A 17758-nucleotide genomic window follows, 5' to 3' on the forward strand; every position below is an offset into this window, starting at 1 on the left:
GATTTCTAATTCCTGAGATCAACTTTGTCATTCTTCTCTTTATGGGTTCAAGTTAAATTATGTCCAGTATATTGTATGTTGACCAAACTGAACTGCATAATCTAAATAGGTCCTTACAAGAGCAAGATAAAGGCAGAGAATAACATTACTAAATGCTACACCGTATATTTCTGTGTGAGAAAATGAGCACCATTACTCTACCTAAACCAGAAGCCAACACCACAATGATCACAGGAGTTGTGTCAAAATATTGACAAGTTTTAAGTTATAAAATATAACAAAATGCAGGAGGCAGACTTTGGAATTTTATTTGTTTTAGTGATCTCAAAAATGTATTTCTGACCCAATGTTTAACACTAACATTTTGTTTTAATAACGTTAAATTGTTCTTCCAGATGACAGAATTCTGAAGAGTATAAAGACAGAAGAAATTATCTAGTTAAAGAACAAATTGATAATAACAAATAAATCTGGAACCGAATATTGCATTAACATGTCAACACATTTTGTAAAATTTGGTTTATTTGGAAATCACTTATATTTTTGGTCAATTAAGTGACTGTATTGTGGTTAGAGAAATCGGATCATCACCGATTAGATCCGAGTTTGATTCCCTGGCAGTGTGAGATGCTCAGCCTCCTGATACCTCTGTTCACCTAGCAGTGAACATTAACCTGGAAATTAGTCAACTGTTGAGGGATGCATCCTGAGGAAGGTCTGTCGTTGGTTTAGGAAGGCCTACACAAGCCTAACAAGCTGCCCGTCTCCGACAGTGGGAAACAATGTTATGTTTTTAAACATAATATAATAACAAAACCAGCGTGGGACATTTACTGCTTGTGTGAAACTTGACAACAGTTGTGTGAGGTGAGAATCATACGGCCCAATATGGCGGCCTCGAGTCCTGTTATCCAACCGGAAGATGTGAACAGACTGCGGTATGGACTGGCTGTGACTAAGGCAGGACGAGACGCGCTAGCAAGTGTGTTTATGTGGTCGTACCGGGGCACCTTCCCAGTAGTGACTTACCTCACTCAGGACTTGGGGTACACCAATGCTCAGTACAGGCGTGTCTTCGATGCTCACCCGAGGGATAAACTCGAAGCTTCCTCTGACGCGGCAACTTTTGACATCACCCTGTTGTATAAACTCCTGCAACGTGTGTGTGGTCTGGCTAAGATGAATGACCCCACGTGGACCACTCCAGGGCCTCAGGGACCATCACTTGAACACCTCATTTACAGCCTGAAGCAACACCGAAACACGTTGGCCCATGATAATGTGGGAATGTCAGAGCAAGATCTTACGTCAACACTGACGGAGCTCAGTGACTTATTGGCTAAGATGCTGGCTGAGGCCGGCGTCCGGTGTGGGACAAACAGCCAGGATGTGGACCACGTGACCAGAGATGTCACCAAGTATATTGGTGGTCTGCTAGCGAAGGTCAGAGAGCCGCTGGATCCCTCAGATGTGGCGTACTTGCCACAGCTCCGCCAGGAGATTAAGGTGTTCAGAAGACACATCACAGAAGAGGTTAAGCAGATGAGCAAGCAGGAGCTAACTGACGGGTATAAACTGCTGTACCAGATTGTTCCCGCACCCTGGCTCCTCCTCAACATTAACTACAACCCAAGTCTTGCTTTTACACGACTACGACTCCTTGAAGATCCCGTCATAGGGGCAAGACCCTCCCACGCTGCCAAGGGTCAGGATAACACAAGACCCTCCAACGCTGTCAAGGGTCAGGATATAGACTATGAACACATCTTGAGTATGAGACGAGAGGACGGAAGAGTCCCTCAATGTGTCCTCCTGACGGGGGAAGGTGGTATGGGCAAGACAACTTTACTCAAGCTCATCCTCGAGAAGTGGGTAGAGGACCCTGCTGTCATACGTCACCTGGGCACTGTGGACCTCGTTTTCTATGTACAATGCAGGGACTCACATCTTAATACCTTCGATGGTCTCCTCCGCCAGTTGCTGCCTCAAACACTTAGTGATTCTGGTGCCGACTTCCAGCTGTTTAAGGAGATAATCTTGAGCTTAAATATATTAGTCCTGATTGACGGCTACGACGAGGTCAACGACCATTCAGGAAGGCTGGTGAAGGAGCTGTTGCACCTGCCTGGCAAGGATGTGAGGTTGGTGATAACCACACGGCCGGGGTGGGACCAACACCTGTCACAGCTCGTCCCACACACCAGACCTCGCTGCAACATCCTCGTCTTGGGCATCACTCCAGAACGTCGCGTGGAGTTCGCCGAGAGAACCATCAAGGTGCTGGTGGAGGAAGAGTGCCAACGGAGTGTCATCACAGGGAGGTTTACCCAGCGGCTGGAGCAGATGAGTGAGTTCCTGGGTGAGTACCTCAACACTCCACTCACCTTGACCTTGTTGGCGCTGCTGTGTGTCGAGGCTACAGAAGAATTTAACAACCTCACCACAAACACTCAAGTCTACGAGAAGATTCATGACTTCATAACCAGCAAACTGGTGTCCAGACTCACAGACAAACACGTGACCGAACCCAAAGGAAAATGTGACAAAACTGTGAAAAAGTTTTTGAGGTTCTTAGAAGAGATTAGTTTAAGAGGGGTCCTGAGGCAGGAGTACGACCTTTGGCCGGAGACGGAAGCGGAGATTAGGGAGAAGTGTGACACTCTGGGACTGCCGCAGGAGGAGGTCTTGTCCAACTATTTCACAAGAACCAGCTACCGTCGGGGCCTCAGTGTGGTGTGGGTGTTTGGCTATTTTCACGCCAGGTACCAGGAGTATTGTGCCAGCAGGAGGCTGGTCGCTCTCTTGTTGAGGGCTGAGCAAGACCGAGGTGATCCAGCATCACACCGTGTGTCAGGGGAAAGCTCTATAATCATTGACCTCTTGGTGGATGTTGTACGTAAGGAAAAGCGCTCCTTGGGAGATCACGTGAGAGGGTCAAAGTTTAATATTAGCGCCGTGCAACAAGAGTTTAGGGAGCGCCCCAGATGGGAGAACATTTTAGTCAGCACTACCGGGGTGCTGTGTGCCCGGGGAGTAGAGCACAGGTTCAATACTCACATAATTGACCTGTGCAAGATGGTTTCAAGTTCGACTGACGAGCTGTTGAAGCATGTAGCAGAGTCCCGCGGGAGTGAGCACGTCATCCAAGCCGTGTGTGAGAAGCTGCGTACAGAACAAGTGTGGGTAATAGTGAGTGTTGACTCGTGGGATGTCCTGCCGCTTGTTCTTAAGAAGGTAACACCTATGAACATTTACCTAATCAGAAACGATCCATCCCAACTAAAGCAGCGCCTGTCTACACTGTCAGTGCTGGCAAAAATGAAGGTAACCATATCCTTACATCTTAACTATAGTTTATACAGCAATGAGCGTAGTGTTATACCAAAACAATGTTTGGAGAGGCTAACAGCCCCCGGCAGTAAGTGTACCTTAGAGGAGTTTCGTGGTGACTTTTCTGAGATAGCCATACCTCTCCTGCCTCACACCCTCGAGATCCTCCACCTGCGCCTCACACTACAGCAACTGCCCGTCCTCATCCGTCACCTGCCTCACCTTCCTCACCTGGAGACTCTTGGTAAATATTCATATTTTCCACCATAATTTTTAGGGCTATTTATTAATACCAAAATTACGCAAAGGGCTTCATTCGTCATGTTTAATATAGTAATTCAGATTTACATTGTTTACATATATGTTTACAATCTTATGGACGAAAGACTCCTTATATTGTTTACAAACATAATCACCTTATGGGAGACAAAGACCTTATTTTGTTTACAAATATAGTTACCTTAGGGCGAGAAGCTCCCAACATTGTTTACAAATATAGTAACCTTAAGAGCGACAGACACCTTATATTGTTTACAAATATAGTAACCTTAAGGGTGACAAACACCTTATATTGTTTACAAATATAGTCACCTTAAGGGAGACAAACACCTTATATTGTTTACAAATATAGTCACCTAAAGGGTGACAAACACCTTATATTGTTTACAAATATAGTCACCTTAAGGGTGACAAACCTTCTACTTTGATTACAAATATAGACTTATTAAGGGCGACTACTCTATGAATAATAAATTTTCGAAACATTCCGCTGCTGTATATATTCTTGTGCATAAATAATTTCATGAAGTATTTAGCGACGCCATACTTTTGGTTCAGATGACTTACCACTTTGACTTTGACTCGTGGTACAGATCTCCTTTCACTGTGACCTAATTCCTGTTCAAGATGAATTTTCTCTGTGACCTAATTCCTGTCCAAGATGACCTTTTACTGTGACCTAATTCCTGTTTAAGATGACCTTTTACTGTGACCTAATTCCTGTTCAGGATGACCTTTCACTGTGACCTAATTCCTGTTCAAGATGACCTTTTACTGTGACCTAATTCCTGTTCAAGATGACCTTTCATTGTGACCTAATTCCTGTTTAAGATGATCTTTTACTGTGACCTAATTCCTGTTGAAGATGACCTTTCACTGTGACCTAATTCCAGTTCAGGATGACCTTTCACATTGACCTAATTCCTGTTTAAGATGACCTTTCAGTGAGACCTAATTCCTGTCCAAGATGACCTTTTACTGTGACCTTGATCCCTTGGTTAATTAGACCTTCCGTAACTTTGATCCTTAATTCAGGTGACCCATCTATCCCTGTGACCTTGATACTTGGTCCAGATGACCTTTCACTGTGACCTTGACTTAGTTTATATGACCTTCTAATGCGACCTTGACCATTGATAAAGATGACCATGACTGTGACATTGACCATGATACAGATGACCTTGACCATTGACACAGATGACCTTGAATGTGACATTGACAATTGATACAGATGACCTTGACCATTGATACAGATAACCTTGACAATTGATACAGATAACCTTGACAATTGATACAGATGACCTTGACTGTGACCTTGACCATTGATACAGATAACCTTGACAATTAATACAGTTAACCTTGACTGTGACCTTGACAATTGATACAGATGACCTTGACTGTGGCTTTTAAAAGCTATTAATACATAGTTTAGATGCTATTAATACTGTCCAAAATACGGACTTGTCATCAGGTAATAAACCCAGCAGTAAGGTGAGTGGATGGCTCAGTATGTCTTCTTGTTATATCCTAGAACATACCAGTAACGACCGTGACTGTATCTCAGTGTATGTCTTCAGCCATTGACCTGGACGCCACGGGCTACGTGGACCCGGACACCCTGGACGCCACGGACTACGTGGACCCGGACACCCTGGACGCCAGGGGCTACGTGGACCCGGACACCCTGGACGCCACGGGCTACGTGGACCCGGACACACTGGGCAGTCTGCCGTGCCAGGGAAGGGAGCTCCGCATGACCATCATGCGGCGCCTCACTGATGACGACCCCGCCATAGACTGGTGCTGCCACCTGGCGGCTCAGCTGTGTCCTTTCTCAAGAGAAGGGTATAGTCGCCTGTCCTTCTATAACACGCGTCTCACCAGTACGTATTGACGACATTTTAACACGTGAATATCTGTAACTCAGTTGTTTAATTCACAGTGCTTCCAGTGGTTTCAAAAATATTTTTACATTAAAAGTCATGAATTAGAGAACTTATAAGGCTTCTTGAGTAACTTTGAGCACCGTTTAGCGACCAAGAATATTCATTAAGCAAGCTTCACTGCTTATAAGATAACACTGATCAATATTTAACCCAACATTGTCTTGCTTAATACAAGCTAGATTTACTTGATATAAGTTTTCTTTGGCATGAGTGTGTGACATAGACAGGTGTGGGTGGGGAGAGTAGCCAGGTGTTGGCTTTAGTGTTCCCTCTCATGTGCAGGTGTGGGTGGGGAGAGTAGCCAGGTGTGGGCTTTAGTGTTCCCTCTCATCTACAGATGTGGGTGGGGAGAGTAGCCAGGTGTGGGCTTCCGTGTTCCTTCCCATCTGCAGGTATGGGTGGGGAGAGTAGCCAGGTGTGGGTGGGGAGAGTGGCCAGGTGTGGGCTTCAGTGTTCCCTCTCATCTACATGTGTGGGTCGGGAGAGTAGCCGGGTGTGACAACGTTTGTTTTCATGTATTAGCTACGTTATTGTGTGGTTGTAAATAAGTTGCCACAACTTACTGCACAACTTTGGCTAAACAATTTTGAGACCGTGTCGCAACTTAAATGTTGCATAAAAATCGTTTTCTTGATTGATGGCATATATATAAAAAATTTAGAATTATATTAAAAATATATTTCTACATATTCTAGAAATAAAATTGAAGAATAATAAAAGGTAGGTTAAAAATATTTTATTCATTACTTACACTTAATGGAGAATCCATGGTAGTGGTGGTGGAATTGTTGCTGGGTTGTGGTTGGTGGCTGTGGTGGTAGGTTGTGATTGGTGGCAGTGGTGGGTGATGTTTATTGTTGGTGGTAGTGGTTGGTTCTAGTGGTGGTTAATAGTTGTGGTTGGTGGTGGTGGTGGTTGATTGCTGTGGTTGGTAATTGTGGTGGCTGATGGTTGTGATTAGTGGTAGTGATGGTTAATGGTAATGGTGGTTGAGGTTGTGGTGGTTTATGGTATTGGTGGTTGATAACTCTGGTGGTTGATGTCTGTGATGGTTGATGGTGATAGTTAATGGTTGTGGTGGTTGATGGTAGTGTTTGTTGATGGTTGTGGTGGTTGATGGTAGTGTTTGTTGATGGTTGTGGTGGTTGATGGTTGTGGTGGTTGATGGTAGTGTTTGTTGATGGTTGTGTTGGTTGATGGTAGTGTTTGTTGATGATAGTGTTTGTTGATGGTTGTGGTGGTTGATGGTAGTGTTTGTTGATGGTTGTGTTGGTTGATGGTAGTGTTTGTTGATGGTAGTGTTTGTTGATGGTTGTGGTGGTTGATGGATGTGTTTGTTGATGGTTGTGTTGGTTGATGGTAGTGTTTGTTGATGATAGTGTTTGTTGATAGTTGTGGTGGTTGATGGTAGTGTTTGTTGATGGTTGTGTTGGTTGATGGTAGTGTTTGTTGATGATAGTGTTTGTTGATGGTTGTGGTGGTTGATGGTAGTGTTTGTTGATGGTTGTGTTGGTTGATGGTAGTGTTTGTTGATGGTTGTGGTGGTTGATGGTTGTGGTGGTTGATGGTAGTGTTTGTTGATGGTTGTGTTGGTTGATGGTAGTGTTTGTTGATGGTAGTGTTTGTTGATGGTTGTGGTGGAAGAATAAGAGTAGGGTGTGACAGTGGTGGAGAGTGGTGTGTGACAGTGGTGGAGAGTGGTGTGTGACAGTGGTGGTGAGTGGTGTGTGACAGTGGTGGAGAGTGGTGTGTGACAGTGGTGGAGAGTGGTGTGTGGCAGTGGTGGAGAGTGGTGTGTGACAGTGGTGGAGAGTGGTGTGTGACAGTGGTGGAGAGTGGTGTGTGGCAGGGGTGGAGAGTGGTGTGTGGCAGGGGTGGAGATTGGTGTGTGACAGTGGTGGAGAGTGGTGTGTGGCAGTGGTGGAGAGTGATGTGTGACAGTGGTGGAGAGTGGTGTGTGGCAGTGGTGGAGAGTGGTGTGTGACAGTGGTGTGTGACAGTGGTAGAGAGTGGTGTGTGACAGTGGTGGAGAGTGGTGTGTGGCAGTGGTGGAGAGTGGTGTGTGACAGTGGTGTGTGACAGTGGTAGAGAGTGGTGTGTGACAGTGGTGGAGAGTGGTGTGTGACAGTGGTGGAGAGTGGTGTGTGGCAGTGGTGGAGAGTGGTGTGTGGCAGGGGTGGAGAGTGGTGTGTGACAGTGGTGGAGAGTAGTGTGTGGCAGTGGTGGGGAGTAGTGTGTGACAGTGGTGGAGAGTGGTGTGTGACAGTGGTAGAGAGTGGTGAGGGGTAGTGGTGGAGAGTGGTGTGTGACAGTGGTGGAGAGTGGTGTGTGACAGTGGTGGAGAGTGGTGTGTGGCAGGGGTGGAAAGTGGTGTGTGACAGTGGTGGAGAGTGGTGTGTGGCAGTGGTGGAGAGTGGTGTGTGGCAGTGGTGGAGAGTGGTGTGTGGCAGTGGTGGAGAGTGGTGTGTGACAGTGGTAGAGAGTGGTGTGTGACAGTGGTGGAGAGTGGTGTGTGACAGTGGTGGAGAGTGGTGTGTGGCAGTGGTGGAGAGTGGTGTGTGGCAGTGGTGGAGAGTGGTGTGTGGCAGTGGTGGAGAGTGGTGACAGTACCCTCTACTCCTCTGCACCCCTACCCCCCTCCTCTGCACCACTATCCTCCTCCTCTGCACCACTATCCTCCTTCTCCTCTGCACCACTACCCTCCTCCTCTGCACCACTACCCTCCTCCTCTGCATCAATATCCTCCTTCTCCTCTGCACCACTACCCTCCTCCTCTGCACCACTACCCTCCTCCTCCTCTGCACCACTACTATCCTACTCCTCTGCACCACTACCCTCCTCCTCCTCTGCACCACTACCGTCCTACTCCTCTGCACCACTACCCTCCTCCTCTGCACTACTACCCTCCTCCTCCTCTGCACCACTACCGTCCTACTCCTCTGCACCACTACCCTCCTCCTCTGCACCACTACCGTCCTACTCCTCTGCACCACTACCCTCCTCCTCTGCACCACTACCCTCCTCCTCTGCACCACTATCCTCCTCCTCCTCTGCACCACTACCGTCCTACTCCTCTGCACCACTACCCTCCTCCTCCTCTTCACCACTACCCTCCTCCTCCTCTGGACCACTACCCTCCTCCTCTACACCACTACCCTCCTCCTCCTCCTCTTCACCACTACCCTCCGCCTCCTCTGCACCACTACCCTCCTCCTCCTCCTCCTCTGCACCACTACCATCCTCCTCCTCCTTCTCCTCTGCACCACTACCCTCCTCCTCTGCACCACAACCCTCCTCCTCTGCATCTGTACCCTCCTTCTCCTCTGCACCACTACCCTCCTCCTCTGCATCACTACCCTCCTCCTCTGCACCACTACCCTCCTCCTCTGCACCACTACCCTCCTCCTCTGCATCCCTACCCTCCTCCTCCTCTACACCACTACCCTCCTCCTCCTCTGCACCACTACCCTCCTCCTCCTCTGCACCACTACCCTCCTCCTCCTCTGCACCACTACCCTCCTCCTCCTCTGCACCACTACCCTCCTCCTCTGCACCACTTCCCTCCTCCACCTCCTCTGCACCACTACCCTCCTCCTCTGCACCACTTCCCTCCTCCTCCTCCTCTGCACCACTACCCTCCTCCTCTGCACCACTTCCCTCCTCCTCCTCCTCTGCACCACTACCCTCCTCCTCCTCTGCACCACTACCCTCCTACTCTGCACCACTTCCCTCCTCCTCTGCAAAGTACCCTCCTCCTCCTCTGCACCACTACCCTCCTCTTCCTCTGCACCACTACCCTCCTCCTCCTCTGCACCACTACCCTCCTCCTCCTCTGCACCACTACCCTCATCCTCCTCTGCACCACTACCCTCCTCCTCTGCACCACTTCCCTCATCCTCCTCTGAACCACTACCCTCCTCCTTCTCTGCACCTCTACCCTCCTCCTCTGCACCACTTCCCTCATCCTCCTCTGCACCACTAGCTTCCTCCTCTGCACCACTTCCCTCCTCCTCCTCCTCTGCACCACTATTCTCCTCCTCTGCACCACTACCCTCCTCCTCCTCTGCACCACTACCCTCCTCCTCCTCTGCACCACTACCCTCATCCTCCTCTGCACCACTACCCTCCTCCTCTGCACCACTTCCCTCATCCACCTCTGAACCACTACCCTCCTCCTTCTCTGCACCTCTACCCTCCTCCTCTGCACCACTTCCCTCATCCTCCTCTGCACCACTAGCTTCCTCCTCTGCACCACTTCCCTCCTCCTCCTCCTCTGCACCACTACCCTCCTCCTCTGCACCACTTCCCTCCTCCTCCTCCTCTGCACCACTACCCTCCTCCTCTGCACCACTACCCTCCTCCTCTGCACCAGTACCCTCCTCCTCCTCTGCACCACTACCCTCCTCCTCCTCTGCACCACTACCCTCATCCTCCTCTGCACCACTACCCTCATCCTCCTCTGCACCACTACCCTCCTCCTCTGCACCAGTACCCTCCTCCTCCTCTGCACCACTACCCTCCTCCTCCTCCTCTGCACCACTACCCTCATCCTCCTCTGCACCACTACCCTCATCCTCCTCTGCACCACTACCCTCTTCCTCTGCACCACTTCCCTCATCCTCCTCTGCACCACTACCCTCCTGGTTGATACCTGGTTGATGGGGTTCTGGGAGTTCTTCTACTCCCCAAGCCCGGCCCGAGGCCAGGCTTGACTTGTGAGAGTTTGGTCCACCAGGCTGTTGCTTGGAGCGGCCCGCAGGCCCACATACCCACCACAGCCCGGTTGGTCCGGCACTCCTTGGAGGAATAAATCTAGTTTCCTCTTGAAAATGTCCATGGTTGTTCCGGCAATATTGCTTATGCTTGCTGGGAGGACGTTGAACAACCGCGGACCTCTGATGTTTATACAGTGTTCTCTGATTGTGCCTATGGCACCTCTGCTCTTCTTTGGTTCTATTCTACATTTTCTTCCATGTCGTTCACTCCAGTACGTTGTTATTTTACTGTGTAGATTTGGTACTTGGCCCTCCAGTATCTTCCAGGTGTATATTATTTGATATCTCTCTCGTCTTCTTTCTAGTGAGTACATTTGGAGGGCTTTGAGACGATCCCAATAATTTAGGTGCTTTATTGCGTCTATGCGTGCCGTATATGTTCTCTGTATTCCCTCTATTTCAGCAATCTCTCCTGCTTTGAAGGGGGAAGTGAGTACTGAGCAGTACTCAAGACGGGACAACACAAGTGTCTTGAAGAGTACTACCCTCCTCCTCCTCTGCACCACTACCCTCCTCCTCCTCTGCACCCCTACTTTCCTCCTCCTCTGCACCACTACCCTCCTCCTCCTCTGCACCACTACCCTCCCCCTTCTCTGCATTACTACCATCCTCCTCCTCTGCACCACTACCCTCCTCCTCCTCCTCCTCTGCACCACTTCCCTCATCCTCCTCTGAACCACTACCCTCCTCCTTCTCTGCACCACTACCCTCCTCCTCCTCTGCACCACTACCCTCATCCTCCTCTGCACCACTACCCTCCTCCTCTGCACCATTTCCCTCATCCTCCTCTGAACCACTACCCTCCTCCTCCTCTGCACCACTATCCTCATCCTCCTCTGCACCACTACCCTCCTCCTCTGCACCACTACCCTCCTCCTCCTCTGCACCACTACCCTCCTCCTCCTCTGCACCACTACCCTCCTCCTCCTCTGCACCCCTACTTTCCTCCTCCTCTGCACCACTACCCTCCTCCTCCTCTGCACCACTACCCTCCCCCTTCTCTGCATTACTACCATCCTCCTCCTCTGCACCACTACCCTCCTCCTCCTCCTCCTCTGCACCACTACCCTCCTCCTCCTCTGCACCACTACCCTCCTCGTCCTCTGCACCACTACCCTCCTTCTCCTCTGCACCACTACTCTCCTACTCCTCTGCACCACTACCCTCCTCCTCTTCACCACTACCCTCCGCCTCCTCTGCACCACTACCCTCCTCCTCTTCACCACTACCCTCCGCCTCCTCTGCACCACAACCCTCCTTCTCCTCTGCACCACTACCCTCTTCCTCTGCATCACTACCCTCCTCCTCTGCACCACTACCCTCCTCCTCCGCTGCACCACTACCCTCCTCCTCTGCATCCCTACCCTTTTCCTCCTCTGCACCACTACCCTCCTCCTCCTCTGCACCACTACCCTCCTCCTCCTCTGCACCACTACCCTCCCCCTTCTCTGCATTACTACCATCCTCCTCCTCTGCACCACTACCCTCCTCCTCCTCCTCCTCTGCACCACTTCCCTCATCCTCCTCTGAACCACTACCCTCCTTCTCTGCACCACTACCCTCCTCCTCCTCTGCACCACTACCCTCATCCTCCTCTGCACCACTACCCTCCTCCTCTGCACCATTTCCCTCATCCTCCTCTGAACCACTACCCTCCTCCTCCTCTGCACCACTACCCTCATCCTCCTCTGCACCACTACCCTCCTCCTCTGCACCACTACCCTCCTCCTCCTCTGCACCACTACCCTCCTCCTCCTCTGCACCACTACCCTCCTCCTCCTCTGCACCCCTACTTTCCTCCTCCTCTGCACCACTACCCTCCTCCTCCTCTGCACCACTACCCTCCCCCTTCTCTGCATTACTACCATCCTCCTCCTCTGCACCACTACCCTCCTCCTCCTCCTCCTCTGCACCACTACCCTCCTCCTCCTCTGCACCACTACCCTCCGCCTCCTCTGCACCACTACCCTCCTCCTCTTCACCACTACCCTCCGCCTCCTCTGCACCACAACCCTCCTTCTCCTCTGCACCACTACCCTCTTCCTCTGCATCACTACCCTCCTCCTCTGCACCACTACCCTCCTCCTCCGCTGCACCACTACCCTCCTCCTCTGCATCCCTACCCTTTTCCTCCTCTGCACCACTACCCTCCTCCTCCTCTGCACCACTACCCTCCTCCTCCTCTGCACCACTAGCCTCCTCCTCCTCTGCACCACTACCCTCCTCCTCCTCTGCACCACTACCCTCCTCCTCCTCTGCACCACAACCCTCCTCCTCTGCATCTGTACCCTCCTTCTCCTCTGCACCACTACCCTCTTCCTCTGCATCACTACCCTCCTCCTCTGCACCACTACCCTCCTCCTCTGCACCACTACCCTCCTCCTCTGCATCCCTACCCTCCTCCTCCTCTACACCACTACCCTCCTCCTCCTCTGCACCACTTCCCTCCTCCTCCTCCTCTGCACCACTACCCTCCTCCTCCTCTGCACCACTACCATCCTACTCCTCTGCACCACTACCCTCCTCCTCTACACCACTACCCTCCTCCTCCTCTGCACCACTACCCTCCTCCTCTACACCACTACCCTCCTCCTCCTCCTCTTCAATACTACCCTCCGCCTCCTCTGCACCACTACCCTCCTCCTCCTCCTCCTCCTCCTCCTCCTCCTCCTCCTCTGCACCACTACCATCCTCCTCCTCCTCTGCACCACTACCCTCCTCCTCTGCATCACTACCCTCTTCCTCCTCTGCACCACTACCCTCCTCCTCTGCACCACTACCCGCCTCCTCTTCTGCATCACTACCCTCCTCCTCCTCTACACCACTACCCTCCTCCTCCTCTGCACCACTACCCTCCTCCTCCTCTGCACCACTACCCTCCTCCTCTGCACCACTACCCTCCTCCTCTGCACCACTTGCCTCCTCCACCTCCTCTGCACCACTACCCTCCTCCTCTTCTGCACCACTACCCTCCTCCTCTGCATCACTTCCCTCCTCCTCCTCCTCTGCACCACTTCCCTCCTCCTCTGCACCACTACCTTCCTCCTCCTCTGCACCACTACCCTCCTCCTCTGCACCAGTACCCTCCTCCTCCTCTGCACCACTACTCTCCTCCTCTTTTGCACCACTACCCTCCTCCTTTTCACCACTACCCTCTTCCTCAGCACCACTACCTTCCTCCTCCTCTGCACCACTACCCTCCTCCTCTGCACCAGTACCCTCCTCCTCCTCTGCATCACTACCTTCCTCCTCCTCTGCACCACTACCCTCCTCCTCTGCGCCAGTACCCTCCTCCTCCTCTGCACCAGTACCCTCCTCCTCCTCTGCACCAGTACCCTCCTCCTCCTCTGCACCACTACCCTCCTCCTCTGCACCACTACCCTCCTCCTCCTCTGCACCACTTCCTTCCTCATCTGCACCACCACACTCCTCGTCCTCTGCATCACTACCCTCCTCCTCCTCCTCTGCACCACTACCCTCCTCCTCCTCCTCCTCTGCACCACTACCCTCCTTCTCCTCTGCACCACTACCCACCTCCTCCTCCTCTGCACCACTAACCTCCTCCTCCTCTGCATCACTGCCCTCCTCCTCCTCTGGACCACTACCCTCCTCCTCCTCCTCTGCACCACTACCCTCCACCTCCTCTGCACCACTACCCTCCTCCTCCTCTTCCTCTGCACCAATACCCTCCTCCTCATCTGCACCAATACCCTCCTCCTCATCTGCACCACTACCCTCCTCCTCTGCACCCCTACCCTCCTCCTCCTCCTCCTCTGCACCACTACCTTCCTCCTCATCTGCACCAATACCCTCCTCCTCATCTGCACCAATACCCTCCTCCTCCTCTGCACCACTACCCTCCTCCTCCTCTGCACCACTCCCCTCCTCCTCCTCTGCACCACTACCCTCCTCCTCCTCTGCACCACTCCCCTCCTCCTCCTCTGCACCACTACCCTCATCCTCCTCTGCACCACTACCCTCCTCCTCCTCTGCACCACTACCCTCCTCCTCCTTTGCACCACTACCCTCCTCCTCCTCTGCACTACTACCCTCCTCTTCTGCACCACTACCCTCCTCCTCCTCCTCTGCTTCACTACCCTCCTCCTCCTCCTCCTCTGCACCACTACCCTCCTCCTCCTCTGCACCACTACCCTCCTCCTCCTCCTCTGCACCACTACCCTCCTCCTCCTCCTCTGCACCACTACCCTCCTCCTCCTTTACACCACTACCCTCCTCCTCCACGTCCTCCTCCTTAAGAGATGGGTGTTAGGTATAGCCAGGTGTTCTCTTTCATCTACAGGTGTGGGTGGGGAGAGTTGCCAGGTGTCGGCTTCAGTGTTCCCTCTTATCTGCAGGTGTGGGTGGGGAGAGTTGCCAGGTGTGAGCTTCAATGTTCCCTCTCATCTACAGGTGTGGGTGGGGAGAGTTGCCAGGTGTGAGCTTCAATGTTCCCTCTCATCTACAGGTGTGGGTGTGGAGAGTTGACAGGTGTGAGCTTCAATGTTCCCTCTCATCTACAGGTGTGGGTGTGGAGAGTTGACAGGTGTGAGCTTCAGTGTTCCCTCTCATCTACAGGTGTGGGAGGGGAGAGACTCCTGCGAGGACTTCGCCGGAGGGGCGTCACTGGTGATTACCTTACGATTGAGATCCGGTACAGTGAGGACAGTGAGGACAGTGAAGACAGTGAGGACAGTGAGGACAGTGAAGACAGTGAGGACAGTGAGGAGAACAAGAAGTACCTCCAAGAGCTCGGTGCGTCGCTTAACAATTTTAATGAAGTTTTAATAATGTCGAGACCTGCCTGACGAGACCAATAATGTACAAGGACACATCTACGAGGAGCTGGTTGTTGAGACCAGCCTCACGAGACCAATAATGTTCAAGGACACATCTACGAGGAGCTGGTTGTTGAGACCTGCCTCACGAGACCAATAATGTACAAGGACACATCTACGAGGAGTTGGTTGTTGAGACCAGCCTCACGAGACCAATGTAGATGTACATTACAATTCAATGATTATGATGTACATCTCTCAATGAGATGATTACATCTCATCAACGATTAGATGTACATGTGTAGATGTACAGTAATCTACAGATGTATATGTGTAGATGTACAGTAATCTACTGATGTACATGTGTAGATGTACAGTAATCTACTGATATACATGTGTAGATGTACATTAATCTACTGATGTACATGTGCAGATGTACAGTAATCTACAGATGTACATGTGTAGATGTACAGTAATCTACAGATGTACATGTGTAGATGTACAGTAAGATGTACATGATGTACTCCAGATGTACTCCTTTCATCAAAATATGTGGTTCGTATTTGGTGTAATTCTTGTGCCAACCCGCAGATCTTGATGTTGTAACTGCTGTGTACTGGTCACTATATATCTTCTGCATTGCTCTATTGCTAATTACTTTCTTAATCTGTGATAGACTCTGTGGTATGTAAATGTCTACATTTCTTCTCTTAGTTGCAAGTTTTGCAGCATCGTCTGCAATGTCATTTCCAGTTATTCCCATGTGACTTGGCACCCAGTTGACAGTACCCAACGGCCTTGATGTTCGAGTGTTTGCATTTTAGTATGCTGGTGGAATGAATGAGTTTTTGTATGCTGGTGGAATGAATGAGTTTTTGTATGCTGGTGGTATGAATGAGTTTTTGTATGCTGGTGGTATGAATGAGTTTTTGTATGCTGGTGGAATGAATGAGTTTTTGTTTTGATGATAGTGAGAATGAGTTTTGGTATACGTTGTTTGTATGAGTTTTGGCATGTTGGAGGTATGAATGTATTTTATTGTGCTGGTGGTACCTTCCTTGAGGTTACCTTGAGGCCGTTTAGGGCCTTACCGTCCCCGCGGCCCGGTCCTCGACCAGGCCTCCTCGTTGCTGGACAGGTTAACCAGGCTGTTGGACGCGGCTGCTAGCAGACTGTCGTATGAATCACAGCCTGGTTGATCAGAGCTTATCAAGTTCTCTCTTGAACACTGTGAGAGATCGGGTAGTTATACCCTTTATGTGTAGTAGAAGGTATAGATAATCAGCCTTTCAGTCTGTAGTGGAAGATATAGATAAGCAGCCTTCCAGTCTGTAGTGGAAGGTATAGATAAGCAGCCTTCCAGTCTGTAGTGGAAGGTATAGATAAGCAGCCTTCCAGTCTGTAGTGGAAGGTATAGATAAGCAGCCTTCCAGTCTGTAGTGGAAGGTATAGATAAGCAGCCTTCCAGTCTGTAGTGGAAGGTATAGATAAGCAGCCTTCCAGTCTGTAGTGGAAGATATAGATAAGCAGCCTTCCAGTCTGTAGTGGAAGGTATAGATAAGCATTTGTCTCCTGATTTTATGAATAAGTTTTGGTATGTAATTGATATATCAGCATTTTCTACACTTTATTATCAATATGACTTTCTTTACTATTGTTTATTGGATCACTATTATTAGTTTTGGGTCTTTATTTGTTACGAGATCTTAGTTATTGTAACATTTTAGGGATTTTAGACATTTGGTAATTTTTGTCTGACTTTAGTCTGTCTTAACTTTATTATCCTCAAGAACAAGCAGGAGCATATATACACCTGTGTTATTGTAAGTTGCTTAATGTACAACTAAATACAGTAAGTTGCCGACTGTAACTTACAATTATGCATTAAGCAGCTTACCGTATATGTACTTTCATATTATCAGTATCCTATTGCAAACTTGCTCTAATACAGTAGGAAGCCTTTTGGGCACTTACTTTATTACAGTAAGTAACGTACTGTACAATATCTTTTGTACAGTTAGCAGCTTACTGTTCAAGTAGTTTAATACAGTAAGTGTCCTTCTGCACACTTAAATGAACAATTTCTTTAGTAAAGAAACTACCATATGTACGCCTGCTTTGATACTGTAAGTAGTACTGTACTATATTTTATATAGTAAAGTACTACAACTATTAAAGTAAATACATGCATTATTTGAAATACAGTAACATATAACTTTAAACAATATAAACACTTTTATTTGCTCTCATTTTCTGAGGTCTGTTGTTTAGAGGTATTAACTTGCTAGTGGTATATGATATGACTTTTTCAACAGAAACAGAGTAAGACAAATCCGAGTGGTAAACGTTGCCAATGGTCCTTAGGACTCTGGCCTGAGACCTGTCTTGTTTAAAGTATATAAACCATGTAGATAAAAAATAAATTAATTTTCTTAGTAAATTAAGAAAAACTTAATACGATACAAGAAGACTTAGGCTTTTAAAATTTAACAAAACTTTTGCATTTGCTGGTCAAAACTGTTTATGCTCAGTTTAATATTACGTTGACTTTCCTTTAAATGATTGGAGAGGAAAGTCTCATTTTGATAATTTTCTCAAATTCTTCACCTTCATTATACCTCACTATCAAACTGTTGCTGCTGACAGTGAGAAC

The 17758-nt window shown here is 49.5% G+C and overlaps 1 protein-coding gene across 1 annotated transcript; it reads left to right on the forward strand.

Moving 5' to 3' along the window:
* Window positions 1-401: 401 nt before the first annotated feature.
* Window positions 402-17336, forward strand: LOC138350627 (uncharacterized). Its single transcript, XM_069301670.1, has 3 exons — window positions 402-3574; window positions 5187-5492; window positions 14906-17336. The coding sequence occupies exons 1-3, from the start codon at window positions 889-891 to the stop codon at window positions 15133-15135; spliced, it is 3222 nt and encodes a 1073-aa protein (XP_069157771.1). The 5' UTR covers window positions 402-888; the 3' UTR covers window positions 15136-17336.
* The last annotated feature ends 422 nt before the right edge of the window (window positions 17337-17758 follow it).

The sequence above is a fragment of the Procambarus clarkii genome, chromosome 46 (genome assembly GCF_040958095.1).
Source record: "Procambarus clarkii isolate CNS0578487 chromosome 46, FALCON_Pclarkii_2.0, whole genome shotgun sequence".
In the NCBI taxonomy this organism is placed as follows: domain Eukaryota; kingdom Metazoa; phylum Arthropoda; class Malacostraca; order Decapoda; family Cambaridae; genus Procambarus; species Procambarus clarkii.

Bases quoted from the DNA above. Each gene is read 5' to 3' on its own strand.
- LOC138350627 (XM_069301670.1), top strand. From the start codon at position 889: ATGGCGGCCTCGAGTCCTGTTATCCAACCGGAAGATGTGAACAGACTG. The intron at 3,575-5,186 runs GTAAATATTCAT...GTATGTCTTCAG, and splicing joins TCCTCACCTGGAGACTCTTG to CCATTGACCTGGACGCCACG. The intron at 5,493-14,905 runs GTACGTATTGAC...TCTCATCTACAG, and splicing joins CTATAACACGCGTCTCACCA to GTGTGGGAGGGGAGAGACTC.